Source organism: Rhinolophus ferrumequinum, chromosome 17 (assembly GCF_004115265.2).
Source record: "Rhinolophus ferrumequinum isolate MPI-CBG mRhiFer1 chromosome 17, mRhiFer1_v1.p, whole genome shotgun sequence".
NCBI lineage: Eukaryota > Metazoa > Chordata > Mammalia > Chiroptera > Rhinolophidae > Rhinolophus > Rhinolophus ferrumequinum.
This window is the reverse complement of record NC_046300.1, coordinates 6,723,668-6,745,828: the sequence shown is the minus strand read 5'-3', so window position 1 is coordinate 6,745,828 and position 22,161 is coordinate 6,723,668. Positions and strand designations below refer to the sequence as shown.

At 52.6% G+C, this 22,161-nt stretch overlaps 4 protein-coding genes across 7 annotated transcripts in view; 1 reads left to right on the top strand and 3 right to left on the bottom strand.

Moving 5' to 3' along the window:
* The window catches only part of RNF123 (ring finger protein 123), a 28,395-nt gene extending 22,684 nt beyond the window's left edge, over positions 1 to 5,711 (top strand). For both annotated transcript variants that reach the window (XM_033132053.1, XM_033132052.1), the window contains 8 exons: positions 216 to 355; positions 463 to 651; positions 744 to 819; positions 1,050 to 1,134; positions 4,709 to 4,851; positions 4,969 to 5,063; positions 5,199 to 5,284; positions 5,374 to 5,711. In XM_033132053.1, coding sequence (XP_032987944.1) covers positions 216 to 355; positions 463 to 651; positions 744 to 819; positions 1,050 to 1,134; positions 4,709 to 4,851; positions 4,969 to 5,063; positions 5,199 to 5,284; positions 5,374 to 5,494 — 935 coding nt within the window. In that variant the 3' untranslated portion in view covers positions 5,495 to 5,711. The remainder of the gene's footprint in view (positions 1 to 215; positions 356 to 462; positions 652 to 743; positions 820 to 1,049; positions 1,135 to 4,708; positions 4,852 to 4,968; positions 5,064 to 5,198; positions 5,285 to 5,373) is intronic.
* AMIGO3 (adhesion molecule with Ig like domain 3) lies at positions 1,141 to 4,702 on the bottom strand. The gene has a single exon (XM_033132057.1). The coding sequence runs from the start codon at positions 3,974 to 3,976 to the stop codon at positions 2,441 to 2,443; it is 1,536 nt and encodes a 511-aa protein (XP_032987948.1). The 5' UTR covers positions 3,977 to 4,702; the 3' UTR covers positions 1,141 to 2,440.
* GMPPB (GDP-mannose pyrophosphorylase B) lies at positions 5,681 to 9,180 on the bottom strand. The gene is made up of 9 exons (XM_033132061.1): positions 7,760 to 9,180; positions 7,553 to 7,633; positions 7,433 to 7,481; positions 7,159 to 7,301; positions 6,776 to 6,934; positions 6,612 to 6,690; positions 6,410 to 6,537; positions 6,144 to 6,326; positions 5,681 to 6,061 (listed from the first exon to the last, which is right to left on the bottom strand). Exons 1-9 carry the CDS (start codon positions 7,886 to 7,888, stop codon positions 5,930 to 5,932), a joined length of 1,083 nt encoding a protein of 360 aa, XP_032987952.1. The 5' UTR covers positions 7,889 to 9,180; the 3' UTR covers positions 5,681 to 5,929.
* Positions 9,181 to 11,081: 1,901 nt separating this feature from the next.
* The window catches only part of IP6K1 (inositol hexakisphosphate kinase 1), a 48,187-nt gene continuing 37,107 nt past the window's right edge, over positions 11,082 to 22,161 (bottom strand). For all 3 annotated transcript variants that reach the window (XM_033132058.1, XM_033132060.1, XM_033132059.1), the window contains exons 3-6: positions 18,518 to 18,728; positions 14,552 to 14,733; positions 12,350 to 12,525; positions 11,082 to 11,818 (exon numbers count right to left, since the gene is read on the bottom strand). In XM_033132058.1, the coding sequence (XP_032987949.1) occupies positions 11,288 to 11,818; positions 12,350 to 12,525; positions 14,552 to 14,733; positions 18,518 to 18,728 (1,100 nt within the window). In that variant the 3' untranslated portion in view covers positions 11,082 to 11,287. The remainder of the gene's footprint in view (positions 11,819 to 12,349; positions 12,526 to 14,551; positions 14,734 to 18,517; positions 18,729 to 22,161) is intronic.

Below are 22,161 nucleotides of genomic sequence, written 5' to 3'. Positions count from 1 at the left end.
CAACTGCAGCCTGTGGCTTGTTCAGCAGAGGGAGGGGACAGATTTGGCCCTAACCCCCAGGCAGTACTGCACTCTGTCCCCCTGCCTTCATGGCCTGAGCATTCCCAGAACCACCTTTCTGTCCTTATACCAATGGCCCAGTGGGTGAGGACAGGGTCACACAGGCAGGGCCACTGACTGGAGTCCCCTGTGCCACCTCCCCGTGCGCTTTGCAGAACCCTGCCCCTCCACCCTGCTGCAGCAGCACATGGCGGACCTGCTGCGCCAGGGCTCTGACGTGGCACCCAGCTTCCTCAACAGCGTCCTCAACCAGCTCAACTGGGCCTTCTCTGAGTTCATCGGCATGATCCAGGAGGTGGGTTGTGGGGGGACCTGGTGGACCGGGGTGTTGCAGAGGATGAGGCATGATGTGCAGTGTGGCCAGGCCACTAACCGCTGCCCACCCGCCTGTTGGTGGCTCAGATCCAGCAGGCTGCCGAACGCCTGGAGAGGAACTTTGTGGACAGCCGACAGCTCAAGGTATGTGCCACCTGCTTTGACCTCTCAGTCAGCCTGCTGCGTGTCTTAGAGATGACCATCACACTGGTGCCTGAGATATTCCTCGATTGGTCCCAGCCTACCTCCGAGATGCTGCTGCGGCGTCTTGCACAGGTGTGTCCATCCGGGCAAGGAGGGTGGGTGGGGCCCTGGGGACGCCCCAATGGTAAGCCAACCCAGCCACCAACACATTCCGGCCCTCACAGCTGCTGAATCAGGTGCTGAACCGGGTGACGGCTGAGAGGAATCTGTTTGACCGTGTGGTCACCCTGCGGCTACCTGGTGAGGACCCGAGTGCCCTGCACTCCACATGCCACAGGCCTTGGTTCCTCTGCCAGGAGCAGTGATGCCTGATGGTCCATTCTCACCGGGACGACCAGGCTTGGCGTCCCCCGCCTTACTGCGTCCCTCTGTGGGGAGGACATGGGAAGGGTGATGGCATCAGCCCGGTAGGCCTGCAGCCCCTGCAGGGGGAGTGCGTGGGTAGCTCAGCCCCTTGTCTCCCTCCTTAGGCCTGGAGAGTGTGGACCACTACCCCATTCTGGTGGCAGTGACAGGCATCCTGGTGAGGCTCCTGGTGCATGGCTCCGCCTCAGGGTAAGTGTTAGGGACTGTGGGCCCCTGGGAGTTGGGTGTGTCTGACGGGGAGGCTGCTGGGCAGGGCCTCCCTGCAGCTCAGTTTCCTTATCTCTAAAATGGACCTCAGTATCAGGTTTTGAGAGGGAGAGCAGGTGGTTACATCTGAACTCAGGTGTCAGTAGCAGCAGCTGTGAGTAGGAACAAGGGAGCCTCCAGCAGATTGGGGTGTCTCGGCCCCCAGTCAGAGCCTCAGGCAGGGGCAGGGAAACAAGACTCCATGGTAGGGGCGGGGTGTGCTCCTGCAATGGCCAGGACAGCACCGCTGGGATCAAGAGCTGAGCACACACACTACCACTTGTGTCTGCAAAGGCTCTGGCAACAAGCATGTCCTACCTTTATTAAGAAACTCCATGACAGCTGGATCCGGGACACTCGTGGGGGTCCCCAGCTCAGCCCCCATACAGGAGGTGTGCCCAGCCCCCCTACTCTGCCTCCCTGCAGTGGGATGGCTGAGATCCACATAGAGCCAAGGCGCTGCCTCAGCCATTAGGCCGAGCCTAGTGCCAGCCCTTAAGAGGCTTGTATCCCCGAGGGACAACGGCTTGCAGTTCTGCCCTCCCATCTTGGCCGTGCTCAGCAGGATCTTCACTGCTGAAATGCTGGGGGCGCAGGACCACAGTGCCCCTCCCTGCTGTCTCAGGAGTCCATGGGAGAGGCTCTGCCCTCAGAGTGGCCTGTGAATGCTGCTACCCACAGAGGAAGTAGGGCCACTCTGGCTGGGTCCCTTAACTTCCTCACGCCTGCCACCAGACTCTGAATGGAGTTGTGAAGCCGAAAGTGGGTTGGATGTTCGTGCGTGGAGTCTCATTTCATCAGAGGGCCAATTTCCTTCTTCCACCCTGGGGGTGGGGGGGCAGGTCTTTTTTTGGAGCCCTCCCCCTTCCTGTCCCCTTGGGTTATGCTTCACTTCTTCACCACCGTGCCTTGGTAACTGCCTCGGCCCCTGAGGGTGGACCTGGGCTCTAATGCAAGTGCTCTTCCAGATGGGCCTCACTGCTGGTCCTCATGGGACATTCGGGTACCAGGAGGTGCCAGGGAAATGTGGCACAGGCAGGCCTGTTGCTGAGGCGGAGGAGAGGGGTCGGGGTCCCCACCCCTCTACCAGCGAGTGTGTGTAGGTGGAGGCCCACGCAGGAGGCTGGAGGACAAGCCCAGCGCTTCACACCAGGATCTGGCAGTACTGTGCGCGGCAGTGGGCAGCAGGGCAAGCAGCAGGCAGGCGGGCGGCCCCAGGAGCCGGGGGGGGGGGGGGCGGCTGGGCAGCCTAAGTTATCACCGGCCCCTCAGAGACCGTGGAGCTAGTGGACTCGGAGCCAGCCTTGAGCCGCAGGCCCATGGGGTTGTAGAGATCAAAGTCCTCGGCCACCGCCAGCTGCACACGACCATTGAGGCCCCTCCTGCCTGGCTCCAGAAAGACCACATGCTTGTGGACACTGGCCTTGCGGCTGGGTGCGTCGGGTGGCGTGGTGCTGAGTACCGAGGACTGTGCGCTCAGCTCCTGGAGTGGGCTGGATGCTCGGGGCCAGCGGCGGCAGCGGCAGGTGCGGTGGCAGCAGCGGTGGCAGCCGGGACAGGGTGGTGCAAACAGGTAGAGCAGCACCAGGACCAGGCCCACGGCGCAGCCCAACAGCGTGGTGTAGCTCGTGTTGAAGGCCTCGGGCTCAGGGTGCGGGAAGTGCACACTCACGTTGTACTCATGCGTCTGGTTGTGATGCAGGCGGGGGCCGGTGGCCAGGCACACAAAGACACCCTGATGCCATGGCTGCACGTTGCCGATGGCCAAGCTGCCATCAGCCAGCACTGCAATGCTGCCATTGCGGGATCCTGGTGCCACCAGCAGCTCCTCCTGTGGGGACACCCAGGCCACGTGCATGGCGGGGGCACTGGTGTTGCAGTGTAGCCTCAGGGACCGACCCACCTGCACATGCAGCTGCTCTTCAGGTTGCTCCAGGCTCGCCCGAGCTAGGGTCTCCGAGCAGTTCTCGAAGACCCGACTGTGCTCAAAGAAGCGCACGCGGGACGTGGGTACCTTGAAAGCCAGGCAAATGTACTCCCGCGCGAAGTCTGTCACAGCGCTTAGTCCCCGCTGGTGCCAGCGCTGCAGCAGATGGTAGAGGCGGCAATCGCAGGGCAACGGGTTGTTGTGCAAGTAAAGGCCGTTCTTGAGAAAGGCCGGCAGCGCGGCCAGGTCAGTTACGGGGATGCGTCCCAGGCGGTTGGAGGAGAGGTCCAGGGTACGCAGATGGGTCACGCCCAGACCGTGCAGGTGGTCGAAAGAGAAGGACGCGAGTTCGTTGCAGCCCAGGTAGAGCCGGTGGAGTGCGCTCAGGCCCTGGAAGGCATGCTGGTCCAAGTGCGCCAGGCGGTTATTGAACAGAAACAGCCTCTCGAGCGCCGCCAGCCCGTCGAGGTCGTGGCGGCCAAGCACCCGCAGCCCGTTCGATGATAAATCGAGCAGCCGCAGGCCGCTGGCATTGGTGAAGACTCCGCGACCCAGCGCCTTCAGCTCGTTATGACCTAGGCGCAGGGCGCGCAGCCGGGAGAGGGGCGTCAGCCAGCCGGGGTGCAGGCGCTGGAGCGCGTTGTGGCTCAGGTCGAGCTCGGCCGCGGCCGCAGCGGCAGGTAATGTGGCCGGTACATCCTGCAGCCCAAGGCCTACGCAGCTTAGCAGGTCGGCCGCGCAGACACATTCCTGGGGGCAGTTATGGGACGCCGAGGGCACAGAGACTCCGGGGTCCAGGCTACCTAATCCGACGCGCAGCGTGCACAACAGTGCGCCAAGCCGCATCAGCCAGGCCATGGCGGCGACCACCCGGGGTGGGACCGGGAAGCTCCGTGCGGGGTACTACTCCGGGACTCGCCCCCTTCTGCTCTGGTTCGACGTGCGTGGCGCTGAATGGCCAATGGCCGGGAAGGCAGGATGCGGCCTCCGCCCCGCACGCCCGCTGCTCCAGCTCCCGGGTTCCAGGTTGTGAGCTGGGGCCGCTGTCCACTCAACACTCCCTCCTCGGGCTTCCCCAGCTCTCCGAGTGCTCTCCCGGTCACTCAGCTTCTAAATACTCTCGAGGCGGGCGGTTTTTCGGGGGGTGGAGCGTCAGGCTCCAATTGGCTCCTGCTGGAAGGGGCGGGGCAGCCGCGACCCTGGCGATCAAGGGCCACCGTGGCCGCCAGAGGGGGAAGTGAATCTGGTCCCAATGCCCCACCCTTCGCTTGGTCGGCGGCTTTCGCGGCGCCCATCTCCCTAAACAGTAACAGGTGAAGCCTGGGAAGCACACCTTTAAGCTGGTTTCTTTGAAGGGTTAATGTATATTAGGAGGCAGATGGACTATTTTCTGGTGGTGCCTCGAGTCCCCCTAACCTGGTACCCGGGCTGTGTGGGTTCTTCCTGGGGTCTAGGATTTTGGGGAGGGGTGTGTGAGAAGCAGGGACATGGGGTGGGCTACATTGTCACACCACCCCCACCCTTGTCATAGATAACTGCTCTCACACAGGCCCCAGCCTCCTGACTACTCTTGCACCCTCTCCCACCTAGGATAGAGAGAGCCACGTCAGTGCTCCTGGCTGATCCCTGCTTCCAGCTCCGCTCTATCTGCTACCTTTTGGGGCAGCCAGAGCCCCCTGCCCCTGGCACTACCCTGCCTACCCCTGACCAGAAGCGCTTCTCCCTACAGAGCTGTAAGTGGGTCAGGGAAGAGGGAGGTTTGGAGCTGGGCCAGGAATCTGAAGGAGTCAGTTCCCACCTGGGAGTACTCTGCGGCCACATTTGGCCTGACACCTCTCACCGTCTCCCAGACACAGATTACATCAGCGCCGAGGAACTGGCCCAGGTGGAACAGATGCTGGCACACCTGACCTCTGCATCTGCCCAGGCAGCGGCTGCCTCCCTGGTGAGTAGGGCCCCAGACACAGGTCCACACCCACCACACCTGAAGATGTTGGCACAACTGGGTACACACTACATAGGCATAGTGTGCGTCCACCTGCATCCAACCCCAACCCACCCTACACTCTGCTCCCTGCAGCCCACCAGCGAGGAGGACCTGTGCCCCATCTGCTATGCTCACCCCATCTCTGCTGTGTTCCAGCCCTGTGGCCACAAGTCCTGCAAGTAAGTGGGCCTCATGGGCTTAGGAGGCTGGGTGTGGGGGAACAGGGGGCACAGGGATACACAGCCACCCCCACCCCCTCCTGTTGTAGAGCCTGCATCAACCAGCACCTGATGAACAACAAGGATTGCTTCTTCTGCAAAGCCACCATCGTGTCTGTAGAGGACTGGGAGAAGGCAGCCAACTCAAGTGCCACGTCCTCAGCTGCCTAGGCCTGCTGAGCCCACAGAGCTGCAGCCTCCACCCCTGAGCCCAGACCCAGGCTGGGCCCTATTTATGAGCTCCTCATGCCCCTTCCCCCCACTCCCGCCACATTCAGCCTCTTTGCCTGTGTGTAACCTCATGCCAGGAGTCCAGCCATGCCCTAATTGTGCCTGAGCTTGACTTTCAGTCAGGGCCACAGTGAGCATTAAATTATTATTCCATACAGCCCTGGCCCGGCCCTTCTTGAGGGAGTAGACTTTGTGGGGTGTGCCCAGCAAGGCTCCTGACAGAGTATGTCCACAGGAGAAGGCAGATGTCCAACTTCAGCCTCATCCAAGCTTCCCCAGACAAATGGCAACGAGTCCAGGGTCTTCTGACATGACAAGCTGGTGCTCCGCTTGCTAACAGGGAAATGGTGGCTCAGCCAGCCCCACGGCAGCGCCTTACATGATGATGCGAGGCTCCGGCACAGACTCGCCAATGGACTTGTGGGGCAGCACGCTGGCCCCGTTGAGGTAGAGCTCGTCGTTAACTATGACGTCCTCACCCAGCACGGTCACGTTCTCCATGCGCACCTCGGGGGGAGGGGCAGGTCTTGTCAGCGAGGAATGCACATTCCCTGGCCCTCTCCCCACCTGGCCCAGCCCAGAGGCTTACCCACTGGCCCACACGGCAGCGCCAGCCTACAATGCAGGACTCGAGCCAGGAATGGGAGCGGATGTGGGCGTCTCGCAGCACCGTGCACCGCCGGATGCACACGCCGTCCTCCACCACCACACCAGGACCCAGGCTCACGTTGGGACCGATGCTGCAGTTCTGACCAATGCGGGCACTTGGGTCCTGAGGACAGTGGGGAAAATACAAGTGGGCCATTTGTCTCCCAAGACTGAGGGGCTTAATGATGGGCAGGGCAAGGGCCTCACCACCAGCACGTTGCCCACAATGCCAGGGCCTGAGCACAGTTGCTCAGGCTTCTTCTGTCGCAGTGACTGTAGAAAGAGGCACATGCCAGTGAGGAAATCCTTGGGCTGCCCGATGTCCATCCAGAAGCCTGTAGGGAGGGAATGGATCAGGGGGCTCAGCCCAGCCACAGACCACCCCCACCCTGTGGCCTCCCTGCCTCACCCTGCAGCTCCATGGCATATAGCTGCCCCTCCTTGGCCATGACAGGGAAGACCTCCTTCTCAATGGACGTAGGCCGCAGCTGTGGGGGTGGGCAGCTTGTGAGCAGGGTCGTGGTGGTGGTGGCCTGCCCTACCCCAGCACCCCCAGCAGCTGCTTCTACACACCTGGATGCGCCGCAGCACGGCAGGACTCAGGATATACATGCCTGCGTTGATCTTGTTGGACACAAACACCTGCGGCTTCTCCACGAACTGGTGAATGCGGCCTGTGTCGGCCTCACACACCACCACACCATACTTAGAAGGTTCCTCCACTTTGGTCACCTGAGTGCAGGAAGACCTCAGGCCTAGTTCAGTGTTCCTGAACCTTCATATGCATGCTGTCCTAAGTCTCAGGGGCTATGCCCCAAATGCTTCAAGACGCACTGCACAGTCCTGCACCCACAACGTAAAGGAGCCTTCACGGCTGGGGGGATGGGAGGGGGACGGAAGACGCTTGACATGCGTGGTGGGGTAGCAGTGTGGGAGAAGACAGACATGGTCCTTACCAGAATAGAGCCCTCCTGGCCATGGTGCCGGTGGAACTGCACCATGGCTTGGAAAGGGAAATCGCAGATCACGTCACTGTTGAGGACGAAGAAAGGGTCTGCAGTCTCAGAGAGCAGGTCACGGGCTAGTGCCAGGGGCCCAGCTAGGGGAGGGGAACAGATCACCATTTTTCTGGGGGGGTCTGAGCCCCTGGATCCAGGCCCCATCCAAGGCTGGGTCTTACCCCTTTCCTAACCCTAAACCTTCCCCAAGGGACCTCCTGTCTCTACTTACCTGTCCCCAAAGGCTCCTCTTCATGGGACATGGAGATCCGGATTCCTAGCTGAAAGAGAGAAGCCCTGTCAGGATGAGCAGGCATCGAGAGAAAGGGTCAAGAGTGGACTCAAGCCTCACCCTCTGCTCCTGCGCCTTCATTTCCTTCTCCAGCACCTGAGACATGTAGCTCACTGCCAGAATCACGTGATCCACGCCTGCCTGTCGGAAAGAACAGCACCGCCCAACAGGCGGGCTTAGCCCGAGGCATGGGAGTGCCCCACCCCCCACTCGTTAGCCGTCCCTCGTCTTGCCACGTCCTACCACGACCCCTTTCCCGGGCCTTACCGCGGCCAGCGCCTCCACTTGGTGTAGCAAGATGGGCTTATTGCAGAAGTCCACCAGTGGCTTCGGGATGCTGAGAGTCAGCGGCCGCAGGCGCGTCCCATAGCCGCCCACTAAAATCAGTGCCTTCATCGCGCCTGCGGGAGGTCGGCTCCGAGCTCCGAGGTGTCCGCGGCCCGCCTGGCCGACCCCTGCCGCTCACTCCCGCCGCCGATCTCAGCCCTGCGTCCTTCACCTGACAGACTGACCAACTCTGGATCTGTCCTGTCCCCCCAGTCTACCCCGACGCTAGATCCCGGGCAGCCACAAACCAGGACGCCACACCGGATGGAGGGCGGCTGGCCCGGAACTCACGCCCGCCCTGGTCGGGCGGTGACGTGAACTCAGGCGGGCCAATCGGCTGCCGTGTACGTGGCACGTCCGCCGGCGTCGGAGCGCTGGGGCGCGGCTCCGGCAGACGTAGCCAATGAGAACCCGAGCGCGTCCTGCTGCCATGGGGACTGCGACGGGACCCGCGGGTCAGCTGGCCATTGGCGGATCCAAAGGCAGAACTGGCGCCAAAGGCGAGGCTGCCGTCCCTCCAGATGCCTGTAGGCCCCGCCGCTGGAGGAGCGAGGGAGGGTGGAGGCCGGCGGCCTGTCTCCCAGAAGCCGCGGGTTGTTCACAAAGACGCGGATACAGCCTGAGTTTCTAGCGGCTTTATTGACATACACGACCTTAGACACAAGCGGGGCGGGCAGCGCTAGGTGTACAGAAAGGGGCGGCTGGGCCCACGGCCCGAGCACCCCACCCCCGCACGCAAGTTCCCGAGAACACTTAACTGCGCCCAGACGCGGCTGGAGCCACGTGTGGTATCTCAGGGCAGGCCTCGGGTGGCGTGGACAGGAAAGTGGAGCAAGAAAGCAATTCCCAAAGGTGAGGGCTTACAGTTCTCGGAGAAGCTAAGGAACCAGGTCCTTCCCAGGGTTCTCCAATTTTTTTCCTCATTAAAACATTTTTTAAATCTGCACAAACAAAACCAAATTGAACAGCTTTAAAGTTCAAAGCAATCTGCATCTAGGGGGCGTGCACGTGGCCAGGTGTGAGTGAATGAGAGCGGGCTACTGAACTAGCCTAGGCCTTTGGCCCCTTAGGGGAGTCCCCACGCCCACTGCACAGGCCCCAATGTGAGGGAGGGGTGGGGTCCCTGGCAAATTGCTACACTGGTCCCCTTTCTCTTTAAGCACCGCCCAATCCCACCCCCCAGGGGCTGCTGTCACTTGACCCAGGGAAGCACTATGGAGAGGGGTCACTTGAGTGCCCCAACCGTGATCCCACGTTGCACTTTGGTCCCAAGTTGGGGCTAGGAAGGCAGGGCCTGACAAGGACTGGGCTCTGGCATAGAACCGTGAGAAAGAGTAGCGGCACAGAGCATGTGCACGTGCGGCAGAGAGCATGTGCACGTGCGCACACGCCCACCACCCCACCAGATAACAGGGCTGGGTCTCAAGTGTCAAAAAAAGTGCTGAAGAGAGAGGCCCCGCCTTGGGGGAGAGGCAGCAAATCCCAGGCCCTCCACGCTTCTCAGTGCCAGGACAACACTGAATATAAGTCAGTCTCTCTTGCTATGAAGAACGTAAGAGGGCAGCACCTGCCTCAAAATACAGGAACACAGGAGGCACGGCACATCCCAGTCTGGAGAGTTGTTCAACCAAGGAATTCCGAGTGGCCCCACACCTTGTCTCAGCCCCTGCCCTGCCAGAGAAAATGACTATGCTAATGAAGACCTACTGCCCCTATGGCTGAAGCTACAGACTGGTACAGGAGAGAAGACGGTCATTAATGACCAGAAACAGGCAAGCGGCCCCTCCCAGCCCCAAGGAATGGGAACCTGCCCACCACTGGCACCAGGGTCAGAGGGCTGAGAGACGAGATCCATCAAGGAGCCCAAGAAAGATGTGTGAGGCTGCATCTCTAAGGACTAGGAAATTAGTCCATCAGTTACCAAGGCCTCTCACAGACACAAACTGGCAAGCTTACCTTAAATGCCCAAACAGACATGCGCCGAAAGTGATAATGACAATGACGCCAGGCGTGGAGGTGAGTGCAGTGTCATCTCCTGGCCACATGTGTTAGCGGTGGCAGGTCTCTGTACCATTAAGGGCTGGCAGCAAAAATTAACTACAACCATGGGGAAGGAAGGGGCCACCCTTTGGGCCTTCACTGTACACTGTCAGTGTTGAGGGGGCCACAATCTAGGCCAACAGAGAGGGTGATGGGCCAGCAGGGAAACACCTCCTACAATTCATTTTGCTACCAGTTCTTTGTAAAAAGGTAGCACCTGCTGAGGAAGGGCACAGGGGCAAAAACTCACCTCAGAAATGAGAAAGAATATTTTGCTGAGGAAAGCGTGAAGGAAAAATCAATATTTACTAATGAACAAGGCTACACCCCAGGGGAAGGATCCCAAGAGACAGGGGCTGGCAGATGGACAAACGGACAGACTGATGGACCCCAGTACTGTTAAGACGAAACTCTCCTTAGCAGAATCTGGGCACCTGCACCCAGGCACAGACAATGTCCGTATGCGCCAAGTTCTCCCTCTCCAGCCAGGAGCTCCTCACAATGGACTGCTGCCAGAAGCTTGGCCTGGGGAAAGCTGAGCCCCTCAGCGGATCACAGCCCCTCAGCCCCGGGAGGAGCTGCCCACCAGAGGCAGCACAGCTGCCCGAGCTAGAGGAAGAGGACTCCCAACCACAGCACAAGAACTGCAAATACTGTCTGGGCCAAGCCACCTGGTGGGACACTGACTGTCCTCAGCAAATAAGCAGGGCCTCCTTCAGTGGGGCAAGAGAGTGCAGACTCCTTAGGAAGGGATCTTGGTGAGAAAGGCTGGCTGGGGTGTGCAGACAGGAGGAGCAGGTTCGAGTGCCAGGGGACCCCAGGGCCTGCCCACTGCCATAAGCTGACTTCTGCCCAGCTTCACAAATCCAGCCTCATGCCAAGGTCAGAACCAAGAAGGATGGGTCCAGCTGTGTGCAGCTGGCCTGGTAGTGCCTTGGGGGCATCAAAGAGCGGCTGACACCCACCACACTAGAATGTCCCCCAAGAGATGGGCACCCAAGCCCTCTACTGCTGAGGAACAAGGCATGAGTGGGCATGGAGGGGCCCTGCATCAGCCCAGGGCTTCACCCTGCAACCAGCAGGGCTCTATAGCCACAGACCCCAAAAACCTAGGCAAGAGAAACCAATGTCCAAGGGCGCCCTGTCCATGCTGCCAAGCCCACCAGGGGCGCCTCTTCCTTCCTAAGTCAGCCTAGACACAGCAGTCAGAGCTGCAGAGCTAAGGAACCTGGCTGAGAGGATGTGTGTTCTGCCCTCCTTCACTTTATATATATGGATTCCAGGCTACAGCTAAAAACATTTCTTTTAGTTTACACCAAAGAGAAATATAACCCTTTAAAAGCAAGTCTGTGTCCTCACGGCGAGTTCAGATCAATGGTCCCTGCCTGTGGGTGGAGAGGAAGGGGTGCTGGGGGCCCAGAGCTGGGCCTACTGGTTCTCGTCCCGCATCTGTTCCATGATGCTGATGAGGTTCTCCAGGCCAAACACATAGCCTCGGTCTGGCCCGTCATGCACGGTGGGGTCATCCCGGAAGCCCTTGAACGTGCTGTGTGCAAAGTCGATCATGCGCACGTCCACCTTGGGGGGCGAGGAGGGGCCCGCCTCGGGGCTGGTGCTGGGGCTGCCGCTGGGGCCACAGGGCGATGCCATCTCAGGCAGCCCTGTGTCCACATGCTTGAGACGCATCTCGGCCCGGCGGTCCAGGTAGGACTCAGCCCGGCACTCCTTGCCATCATAGATGACAAGCAGGGAGCTGGAGTAGAAGCGGTAGGAGGCCTGCCGCTCCAGCACCGCTTTCAGGCCCCGCAGTTTGCTCAGGACGGGCTCAAAAAGGTCACGCCGCAGATCAAGGCCGTTGTGCAGGTACTGATAGAGGGCGCTGCGGAAGCCTTCAATGGAGAGCCCACGGCCATAGTACTTGTTCCTGCAGAGGTAATGCCCTGTGTCCAGCTGGTACACCTGAAACCCCAGGAGACAGACAAGGGTGAGTGCCAGGAGGTGCCGTGACCTCCTAGTGCCGTGGGCAAGCACTGTCTGGAAAGTGCTACTGACCAACCTGAACTTTTCTGCTCATCCCTACACCACTGAGGTGTGCGGGCCAGGTTCACCTTAAGTTTTCCTGCAGTAAAGCCAGGAGAGAACAGAGGACAAGGCCTGCAGGTTCTCTGCCATCACCTCTGAAGCCCTTCTCCAAGTTGCCCGAGGGCCCAGCTGGACTCAAACAAGGAACGTATGACTGACAGTATCAAGGCAACAGGCGCCCACAGCAACTCTGTACCTGGAGCCCAGACCAAGGTCACCAGGTAAGGACAAGAGAGCTCAAGGAACATACTTATAAGGATGCACTTGGCACCCTGTGGGGACGTCACTCTTGGAGATACGGGACCAAAGTGGGCAAGGGCACTTGGCATGGTAGTAGACAGGTACACGGGCAGCCGAAAACAAGCAAGCAGCAGCACGCCGGTGCTCCTCAGACCAGGGGCGACTCACCTGCATACCACAGACCCTGACACCCAGCGTGGCGGACGTACTCTGCTCACATTTCCTCATCTGCCGAGCCGCCTTCTCAGCTGAGGCGTCATCACCGTGCTGCCGGGTGCCCATCTTCAAGTCCAGCACACAGGGGTACTTGAAGTGATGCACCACGTTCTCCAGCAGGAGGAACTCTGGGCCACAGTCAAGGAGAATAACAACCACACTCGCCAGCAGCCGCAGCCAGGAAAGCGCAAGCAAGTCTTTCTGTAAAAGCGGGCATTCCTAGCTAATGCAATCTGAATTCCACCTCAGTAAAATGTAGAGTTCATGCCACTGGCTTATTATTTCATTAAAAACAATTGTTACTGTGCTAAAATAGATATAAAATTTGCCCTTAAGCATTTTGAAATGGACAGTTCAGCAGCATTAAGTAGATTCACACTGCTGTGCAACCATCACCACCATCCATCTCCAGAACTTTTTCTACTCCCCAAACAGAAACCAGAAACTGTGCACATTAAACACTAACTCCCATGCCCGCCCCCACGCCCCCCAGCCTGATAACCACTAATCTACTTTCCGTCTATGAATCTGCCTATTCTAGGTAGTTCTTATAAGTGGAGTCATATAATATTTGTCTGTTTGTGTCTGGCTATTTCATTTTCAAGGTTCATTCATATTGTAGCATGTGACAAAATTTCATTCTGTTTTATGGCTAATATTCCACTGTATGGATAGACCACATCTATTGATGTCATCATTTTAATTTTATTCTTTAGATCTGTCCTGCAGGCATACACAAACTAAAGAAGATGTGGCAGATTCACATACATCCCTGGCACCATCAGTAAACCAAGGCCCCACTCAAGCCAGTGCCTCACCCAGGCCTAAGACATAAGGAAAACATCTTTGCAGCACTACTACAAATAGGAGAAATCAGATTTAACATTCCCAAATGGGAATCTTCAGAAAAAGCTGGTTTAAATTTCTATTTTGTCATTTTCTGACTTAATTTCAAACTAGTGGACTATATATTTCAAGCTTATCCCTTAGTACTTCTAGGACCTTCCGCTCAAAACAGCTCTATGGTCCTGGCCTCCTGTCATTTATATCTGTGTCTTCATCTAGATCTACTGTCTGCAACAATCTTGGATAAAGTACAGGTTTATCACATGTCTGCCAAAAGTCACTGGGGCTCACACAACCTGAACCACAACCCACATCTGGGAACTGTAAGCCACTCAGCATCACTCTGATGATGAACATTTTAACACCTCCTAATTCTTTTAAAAAATAACTTACAGAAAACCATTCAATTTGGCCTTTAATTAATCGCATCGCCTGCTATAACCTATACATATACATAAGTGACAATAAAACTTAAGGAAGGCTGCGGAAAGATCTCAGTGCCTGAGAGCATGGGCTCTTGAATCTTGCCTACTCACTGGCTCTGGGCACAATACTTACCCCTGTGCTTCCTTTTCTTCATCTAAAGATGGGAATCATAACAGTTCCTCCCTCAAAAAACTGTTACGAAAACTGAGTAAATTCATATGAAGTGCTCAGCAGATTCCCCCCTCAGTTTCTCAGTATTAGTTATTTATTGTTTACTGCTGCAAAACTAAATGATTACAAAGATACCTATTTCATAATACTTTTTTACCTTTAACATCTTAAAACTATTTTACATTGTAGAGGTATGGTGTTTAAACAAACAAAAAACACACCAAAACCAAATGTATTACTTTTTAATTATCTTTTGGGAGGGGAGAAATACACGTGCGCACATACACACACCCCCACCCGAGCCTAGACATGCATTGATAAATATGGTAGCCACTAGCCACATCTGGTGATTTCCATTTCAATTTGAATTAATAAAAATTTAGAATTCAATATCTCAAGTCATAGCAGCCACATTTTCTATACTCAGTGTGGCTAGTGTCTACCATACGGAGAAAAAGCACAGATACGGAACACTTCCATTGTCCAAAAAGGTTCTACTGGACAGCACTCTTCTAGACTGTCAAGTTAAAGATTCAGTGTTAAGAGTCCCCAAAGGCAGAAAAACAACAACATGCTGATGAAAGGAAAGAGGACGAAAAAGAAGAGCCTATGAAAAGGGAGCCGAGAGTGAGGGAAGCGAGCAGAGCGGGCCCTGACGCAGGGCCCGCGATCTCAGCAGTAGACACTGCTGCGGAGCTGTGGTAAGGATACTGTAGAGCTTCCGGTCCTTGGACTCCGAGCGCATTCGGCTCAGCTGCTGCTTGTGACAGCGCAGGCTCCAGGGGTTGTGGCTGATCTTCTCAGAACTCACACCGCTGTTGCCATCCAGCATCTGGAAAGGGACTTCCGAGTGGCTGTGTAGCTCCACCTTTGGACTCTTTGCCTCCTGGGGGCTAAGGGGGAAGAACATACACATGGCTAATGGGCTCAGACAAGTCACCCTCTGGGATCTCACTGCACAGGGTGGGTGATATGGTGGCCCCACATGCATGAGCACATAAAAGTGAGTAAATCGAATTAGTGATATTTGTGTCTCCGAAAAATAATTCTTTGCATTAAATTATGTGATCAAGATACCATTTCACATCCTTTGGGGAGGCTATTATGAGAACAAAATGAAATGAGTGTTGGAAGAGGTGGAGAAACTGGAACTGTCATACACTGCTGGTGGGAATGTGAAAAGGTGCCCCACTGTGGAAGTCCGGCACTTCCTCAAAAAGTGAAACGGAATTATCACATGATCCAACAAATGCCTGAAAGAACCAAGAACAGAAACTCAGATACGTTACACCAATGTTCACAGCAGCATTACAGTAAACAAGAGCTGGGAACAACCTAAGTGTCCATCAGTGGATGAACGGACAAACAAAACATGGTACATGGATACAATGGAACAATATTCAGCTATAAAAAGGAATGAAATTCTGATACATGTTACAACTTAAATGAACCATGCTTTCATTTAAGTGAAATAAGCAACACACAAAAGGAGGACTATTGTATGATTCCACTCATATGAGGTAACTGCAAGTTCAGAGACAGAAAGTAGAACAGTAGTTGCCCAGGGTTGGGGCGGGGAGAAGTACAGAGTTGACTGTTTAATGCACAGACCTCCCCTGGGGAGGATGAGGTCGTTCTGGAAATGGACAGAGGATGGCTGCGCATCATTGTGAATAGTAACTGTATGCTGGGGAAGGTGAAATGTACATTTTATGCTATGTGTATTTTACCACAATTTAAAAAACTACAGAAATTGATGAGCGTGCAGAGTCACACTGCAGAGTGGAGCACTGGAAGCCACTGTCAAGGACATGAGTAACTATCCTTTTAGAGTCCGTGACATCTACAACGGAACCTTTAAGAAGACGTAAAGAAAGCAGATGCCGACATCATGTTTACGAACGTCTGCCTGCCTTTGTGTGAGGCCAGGAAAAAAGAGGAAAACATCAAAGAAAAAAGAGCAGGCCCCAAGGAACCTGGGTTTCTCAGTGGCCAACGTTTGCACCTGTGGAAGGCATGAAGCTGTCGAAAGTCATGGAGCTTTATTTCAGAAATAAGTCAAACCGCAAAGAGGTTGTGGTGAGAGGATGACTGTAATTGAACACATTAGAACTTTACCACAACTTAATTTTTGCCCCAACATAAAAGCCTGTGCTTGGAGTAACTTGCAATGCGGTTTCTCACACTACTAAGCAAAGAGAAGCAAAGCGCTGGCAACGCCACGTGCCCTGGAAATGGGACGCAGAGACGGAGAGCTGCAGCAATGCCACTGCCCCTGTCCTCTCCAAAACTGCTGGCCTCTCCTCTCGGTACGGCACGAGTCAGAGCTGAGGTACCCACAGGGCAGTGTGGCCAGAAATGCTGGCTGGCACTCCCCAACAGGGTGCTGGGCAGCCTGGGCGACCCTGGCTAAAAGGCACTGGCAGAGATCCCATTTCCCTGTAACTGGAAGTAGAGGAGCCGGCCAGGGCCTCTCGGCATGACAAAATTCCCATTGTCTTCTGGTGAGGGCACTGCTGAGGCCATTCACGGATGCCTTCTCATGATCCCCTTTAAAAAACAGGAAGGTTGACTTATTTGCAAGTAAACCCAAATAAGTTCTCTGTGCCTAGCCGGGGCACTTGGCATCACCCTTGCTTGCAGCCCTGGTCCTGGGGAGGAAACAAGCTCCACTCCTGGGAGTGACTTAAGAGACTCTGCTAACAAGCCAAACAAAGTCTGGTCACAACAGATAGAACTGTCACCTTCAGAGCAGGGCCTTGAACCTGGACATGGGCAGACCTGATGGGATTCTGTGTTCACTGGCTTTTCACCAGGTGACGTGTGAAATAACTTCTGTACCTGTGGAAAACCCTCTCCAAAGAGCTGTTGAGAGCAGCATCCACTGCCAGCTATGGACTTGGGCAACATTCCTTGTCACCTGAATGACTGAGTGTAGGTCCCACAATTATCAGTTACACAGAAGACCCTTGGGGAATGAAAGGAAAGCCCTGGAAGCTGTGCTTCTGCAGGCTGGTGTCCACTTTCCACAAGACTGTTCACCATCGGGAGACCCTGCTTACTATGAAGCTGAGATGAAGGCCTCTCTTGACATCAGAGATGCAGACCTGGCCACAAAGGACCCCAACTGAGGACACAGGAAGTGAGACATCACACACTCAGCCAGAGTCCCTGGGGTTCTGTGCTCCCTTCATCAAAGGGAGTGAGGAGAGCGGGAATGCCCCGGGCCCTTGAGCCACAGGAGCAAGGAGTACAGCAGGTGTGGCTGAACAGATCTGATGTCGGAGATAAACGGTGTGCTGCCACGTGTAAGAACAGTCCAATGCCAACTAAGTCAGGTTACCGAGCAGCCTAGTCACCGAAACTTATTTTTGAGTGAAATTAAACATAACTTAATCATATGATTTTGATTTCACTTTGTTTCAGGAAGCTCACGTTATTTTTAGTTTACATTCCTTTCATTATTTTTTATTTTTTTTATGATTCCGTGTTTTTTTTAGCATATCCACAAGGTTGTAAAACATCCCCACTATCTAATTTTTCGGACATTTTCATCGCCCCCAAATCAAACCTCACCACCATTAGCAGTAACGTGCCATCCCCCGTCCCCTCCTGAGTCCCTGGTGTCCATTAACACGCTTTCTGCCTCTGAGGCTCGGCTTATTCTGAACATTTCATAACATGGAATCAGACAACATGTGGATTTCTGGGTCTGGCCTCTTTCACTAAGCATGTTTTCAAGGTTCATCTATGAGGTACTGTATATCGGTATTCCAATCCTTTTTAAGCTGAGTAATATGTTATTATATGGCTAGACCCCATTTTATTTATCCATTCATCTGTTGACAGACACCTGGGTTGTTCCCACTTTTGGGCTATTAGGAATAATGCTGCTATGAACATTTGTGCACAAGTCCTAAGTGTGAGTATATTTCTTCAACTCTCTTGGGTTTATACCTCGGAGTGGAATTGCTGGGTTTCACTTTCTGAAGAGCTAACAATCGTTTTACGAGTGGCTGTACTGCTTTCCATTCCTATCAGCAACGTAGGAAGGTTCCCTTCTCATCAGCACTTTTCTCCGTCCTTCTGATTATAGCTACCCTAGTGGGAGTTCACATTGTTTTGCATGAAATATCAAGAAACATAATTCTTTGTAGACTATTTTCCTAATCTATAAGAAAAATTCACTTGCAATGCAATAAACTCAATTTTAGATACAGGGAAAGGGTTAACAGCGAATATCAGAGTCTCCAAGAAAGTCTAACACCAAAGCCCTTAAAGAACACGTCTGGATGGCCTCTCATTGCCCTCGGGCTCTGACATCCTGCAGGTCAGAAAGCAGCTGCAGCCTCACCATGGGCCAGTGCACTTTGACCTGTCTTGGGGATGTAAGACCTAACAAAGCTGGAGGGCACAGGTAGCCCTCGCTTCCCAAGGGCTCAGAGAGCTTCATTCTCTCTTAACCACTGACAGCCATACTCAGAAGGAGGCGTCACTGAGGTGAAGTGACACAGGAGACAGGCCACATCTGTGTGGGTGGCCCAAGAACACCAGCCACCTTTCCCCAAACTTGAGCCCTACTTCCCCATGCATGATGTGTCAGGACTCTAGAAATGTCTTGAGCATTTGTGCTGACAGGACCAGACACCCCCTTCAGCCCTGCTCACCACTCCTCACCTCTCAGAGGTCTCAATGGACAGGCTGGCTTTCTCCTCCTTGTGGTCACTGCCACTGCTTGACCGATGCAGGCTCCGGCGGGAGTGCTTGCGTCGAGGTTGCTCCCGCTCTGGTGTGTCATCCTGCTCCACCGTCTCACTTTCCACATAAGGGTAGGCCACTAAGTTGATGTAACCATCACTGTCCCCCTCAAAACAGACAGACACCACGCCTGTTGGAAAAAAAGGCAGCCAGTCAACAAATGTCCCCACAGGCTGGGTCCACGCAGCACAGACTGCTGGCACTGGCTGTCCCCCAGCACACAGACGTCACCTGCCCTGAGCAAACTTAGGTCAATGTAGGAACAGTGACCAGCAGACATCTTTCCAGGAGATAGCTGACCACTCACCCCCTCTCTAAGTCTGCTACTTACTTTTGATCTTGGATAAATCGATATTTATTTCCCATTCTCTTATCTGGCTCTCTCACTTTCAGTACTGACTTCTGTACCATTCAAAGAACTATGTGCCCTCAGTGACATCCAAACCTGACATACTTTAACCCTCTACTTATTTAACTGCCCTATGCTGCTGCCATTTCCTGTTTCCTCCTCTAGATCTGGGTGTTTTCCTGCCTGACAGTGTCACCTCGAGAGCCTTCTTCCCCTACTTTTGAGAGAGTCCCAAAAGTACGTCTTCTGCCCACACTAGCACCAGGCTTTTCTAACCTCACCAGACAGAACCTCCCCTCTTCAAACCACCAGCATTCCGAAGTTGGCACAGCTTTATATTTTCCACGCTGTACTCATGCAAAGCAGTTGATTGTGTCCATTTTTATCAAGCAGGTTGCTTGTTCGTAGTTTCTTCTGGATCATTACCAAAGCAGTTAAAACACAATGTCTTGAAACCTAACTCAAAGAGGAGGGTTTTGTTTGTTTTTTAAAAAGGTCTGGGCTGCCTTTTGTCTAACTTCCATGTCTAACTTTCTGTCAGCTACATTTCTCCTCACTCTTGGTATGCAAAATTGGTTCTACAGTCTGAAAATTAGAAAAAAAAGGACTCTTTTTCTCACATTCCCATTGCTTTGCTCAGACATATGCCTCACTTTAGTAGGCTTCACTTCGGTACGCTACCTTTCTTACACAGGTGGCTGCTTCTCCTACAGGTCTTCGCCTTTGTAACTTCCTGTCTGTCTTCACCAGAGTCTCAATTCTGTTCAAGCCTAAGTGCCCTCTGGTCTACAATCTTCTTTGTCTCCTGGGCACCCCCTCATGCTCTGATCTAGTGTCCTCCAGGCCAGCCACACAGCTTCTGTGCTGGGCCCCTCCCTGCTGTAACTAACCAGAGTGAAAACCATCTTCCATGATCCTCTCTACTTCTCCCAGCTCTTGGTTTACTCCTTATTTGAGTGGAAAACATCTTCAAGTAACTTCCTAAGAAAGGGTGTTTAAGAAGTCAATTTTCTGAGTCCTTTGCAGGACTTCACTCTACTCCAATAGTTCATTGATAGCTTGGCTGAAGACAGAATTCTATGGTGTCTGCAAATAAAGACAGTTTTACTTCTTTCCAATTTGGATGCTTTTTATCACTTCATTTTCTTGCCTAACTGCACTGGCCAGAACCTCCAGTAAAATGTTGACTAGAAGTGGTGAGCATGATACCTCCGTCTTGTTCTTGATCTTGTGGGGAAAGTAATCTTTGATCATTAAGTATGATGCTAGCTGTAGGTTTTTCATAGATGTCCTCTACCAAGTTGAGGACGTTTCCTTCTATTCCTAGTTTGCTGAGTTTTATTGTTGTTTTATCAAGAATGAATACTGGATGCCGTCAAATGCTTTTTCTGCATCTATGAAGATAATCCCATGTGTTTTTTTTGTTATTAATATGGTACATTAGCTTTTGAATGTTAAACCTACTTGCAACCTACCCTGCATTACGCTTATCAACTCTACTTGGTCATGACATATTATCTTTTTAATATATTACTGGATTCAACCTGCTAAAATTTTGTTCAAATTTTTAACATCTAGGTTCTTAAGAATATTTATTTTCTTGTAATGGACTTAGAGTTGGGACATACTCCTTTTCGATTGTTTGGAAAAGTTTGTGTAGAACTGGCAATATTTCTTTCTTAAACCTTTGGTATAATTGGCCGTGTGGGCCTGGAGTTTTCTTTGCTAGAATGCATTAAAATCCAATTTCAATTTGTTTAACAGATAGGGCTATTTTGGTTATTCATTTCTTCTTGAGTGAGTTTTCGTAGTTTGTGTCTTTGAAGAAAGTCTATCTCATCTAAGTTGTAGAATTTATTTGTCATAAAGTTGTTCAAAATATTCTTTTATCTTAAATATCAGTAGAATCTGTGATGATACATCTATCATTTCTGATATTGGAAATTGATGTCTTCTCTTTTTGATCAGGCTGGCTAAAGATTTATCAATTTTATTGTACTTTCAAAGAATCAGCCTTCGGTCATTAGTTTTCATTGACTTTATTTTTGCTCATTTTTCTACCGAACTTTTTCTTATTGATTATCATAAATTTACACATATACAAAAAAATGTACATATTTTTTTTTTCCCGGAAACTAATGCTTGGTCCGCTATATGTGTAAATATCTTTATCTCTTTATTTTCTTTAAAGGTATATTTTGATATACAAATGTTTTAAATGTTATATAGTCAATTGTATCATTCTCTCCTTTTACAATGAGCTTTTTCTTCTTGCAAGGTCACCTAAAGCTAACCCGGAAACCTCTAATTCTCTGTAAGCACATAGCACTGAGTATAACGCTGGCAGACACACAGCCAGCACATCTGATCAGGGCAGAAATGGCTATGCTGTGGGTAGGCCAGGAAGTAGCTAGCTCCCTCCAAGAGTAAGTGAGATTTGGTAATTAAATGAGCTATGCAATCTACCACAAGCTTTACAAAAAAAATACTTTTGATCTTGACATTTTTTTACCTCATTACTCACACCTAGGCAGAATGCAGGTAGGAAAATAAAAATTAATGGTCTTTTAATTCATCTGATATAAGCCCTCATTTTCCTGGCATTTATAAGATTGGTTTAAACAGATATACATATATAACATAAATTTGTCAGTTTAACCATTTTAAGATGTACAATTCAGTGGCATTAAGTATATTCACAATATTGTACAGCCATTATTATCTATTTCCGGAACTTTTTCATTGCCTCAAACTAAAGCTCTGTACCCATTCAACAGTAAGTCCCCATCCATTCCCCCTGCCTGAACCCCTGGTAACCTCTGATCTCCTCGCAGTCTCTACAGACTTGCCTATGGTAGCTATTGCATGTATGTGGAACCCTGTGATTTTGGTCCTTTTGTGTCTGGCTTGTTTCACTTAGCGTAATGTTTTCAGGGTCCATCCATCTTGCAGCCTGTATCAGAACTTCATTTCTTTTTATGGTTGAATACTATTCCACTGTAAATATACAGCACATGTGGTTTAACAATTCATCTGTGGGGGAGCACACACTTGGATTGTTTCCACCTTTTGGCTTTTGTGAATAATGCTTTTGTGACTATTAGCTTACCAGTCAGTATCTGTTAGTGTCTCTGTTTTCAGTTCTTTTGGGTACATCCCAGCAATTGGGAGAGGAATTGCTGGATAATATGGTAATTCTGTGTTTAACTTTTTG

Bases quoted from the DNA above. Each gene is read 5' to 3' on its own strand.
- AMIGO3 (XM_033132057.1), bottom strand. From the start codon at position 3,976: ATGGCCTGGCTGATGCGGCTTGGCGCACTGTTGTGCACGCTGCGCGTC.
- GMPPB (XM_033132061.1), bottom strand. From the start codon at position 7,888: ATGAAGGCACTGATTTTAGTGGGCGGCTATGGGACGCGCCTGCGGCCG. The intron at 7,634-7,759 runs GTAAGGCCCGGG...TCTTTCCGACAG, and splicing joins AAGTGGAGGCGCTGGCCGCG to GCAGGCGTGGATCACGTGAT. The intron at 6,691-6,775 runs GTGTGTAGAAGC...CCACCCCCACAG, and splicing joins CCGTGCTGCGGCGCATCCAG to CTGCGGCCTACGTCCATTGA.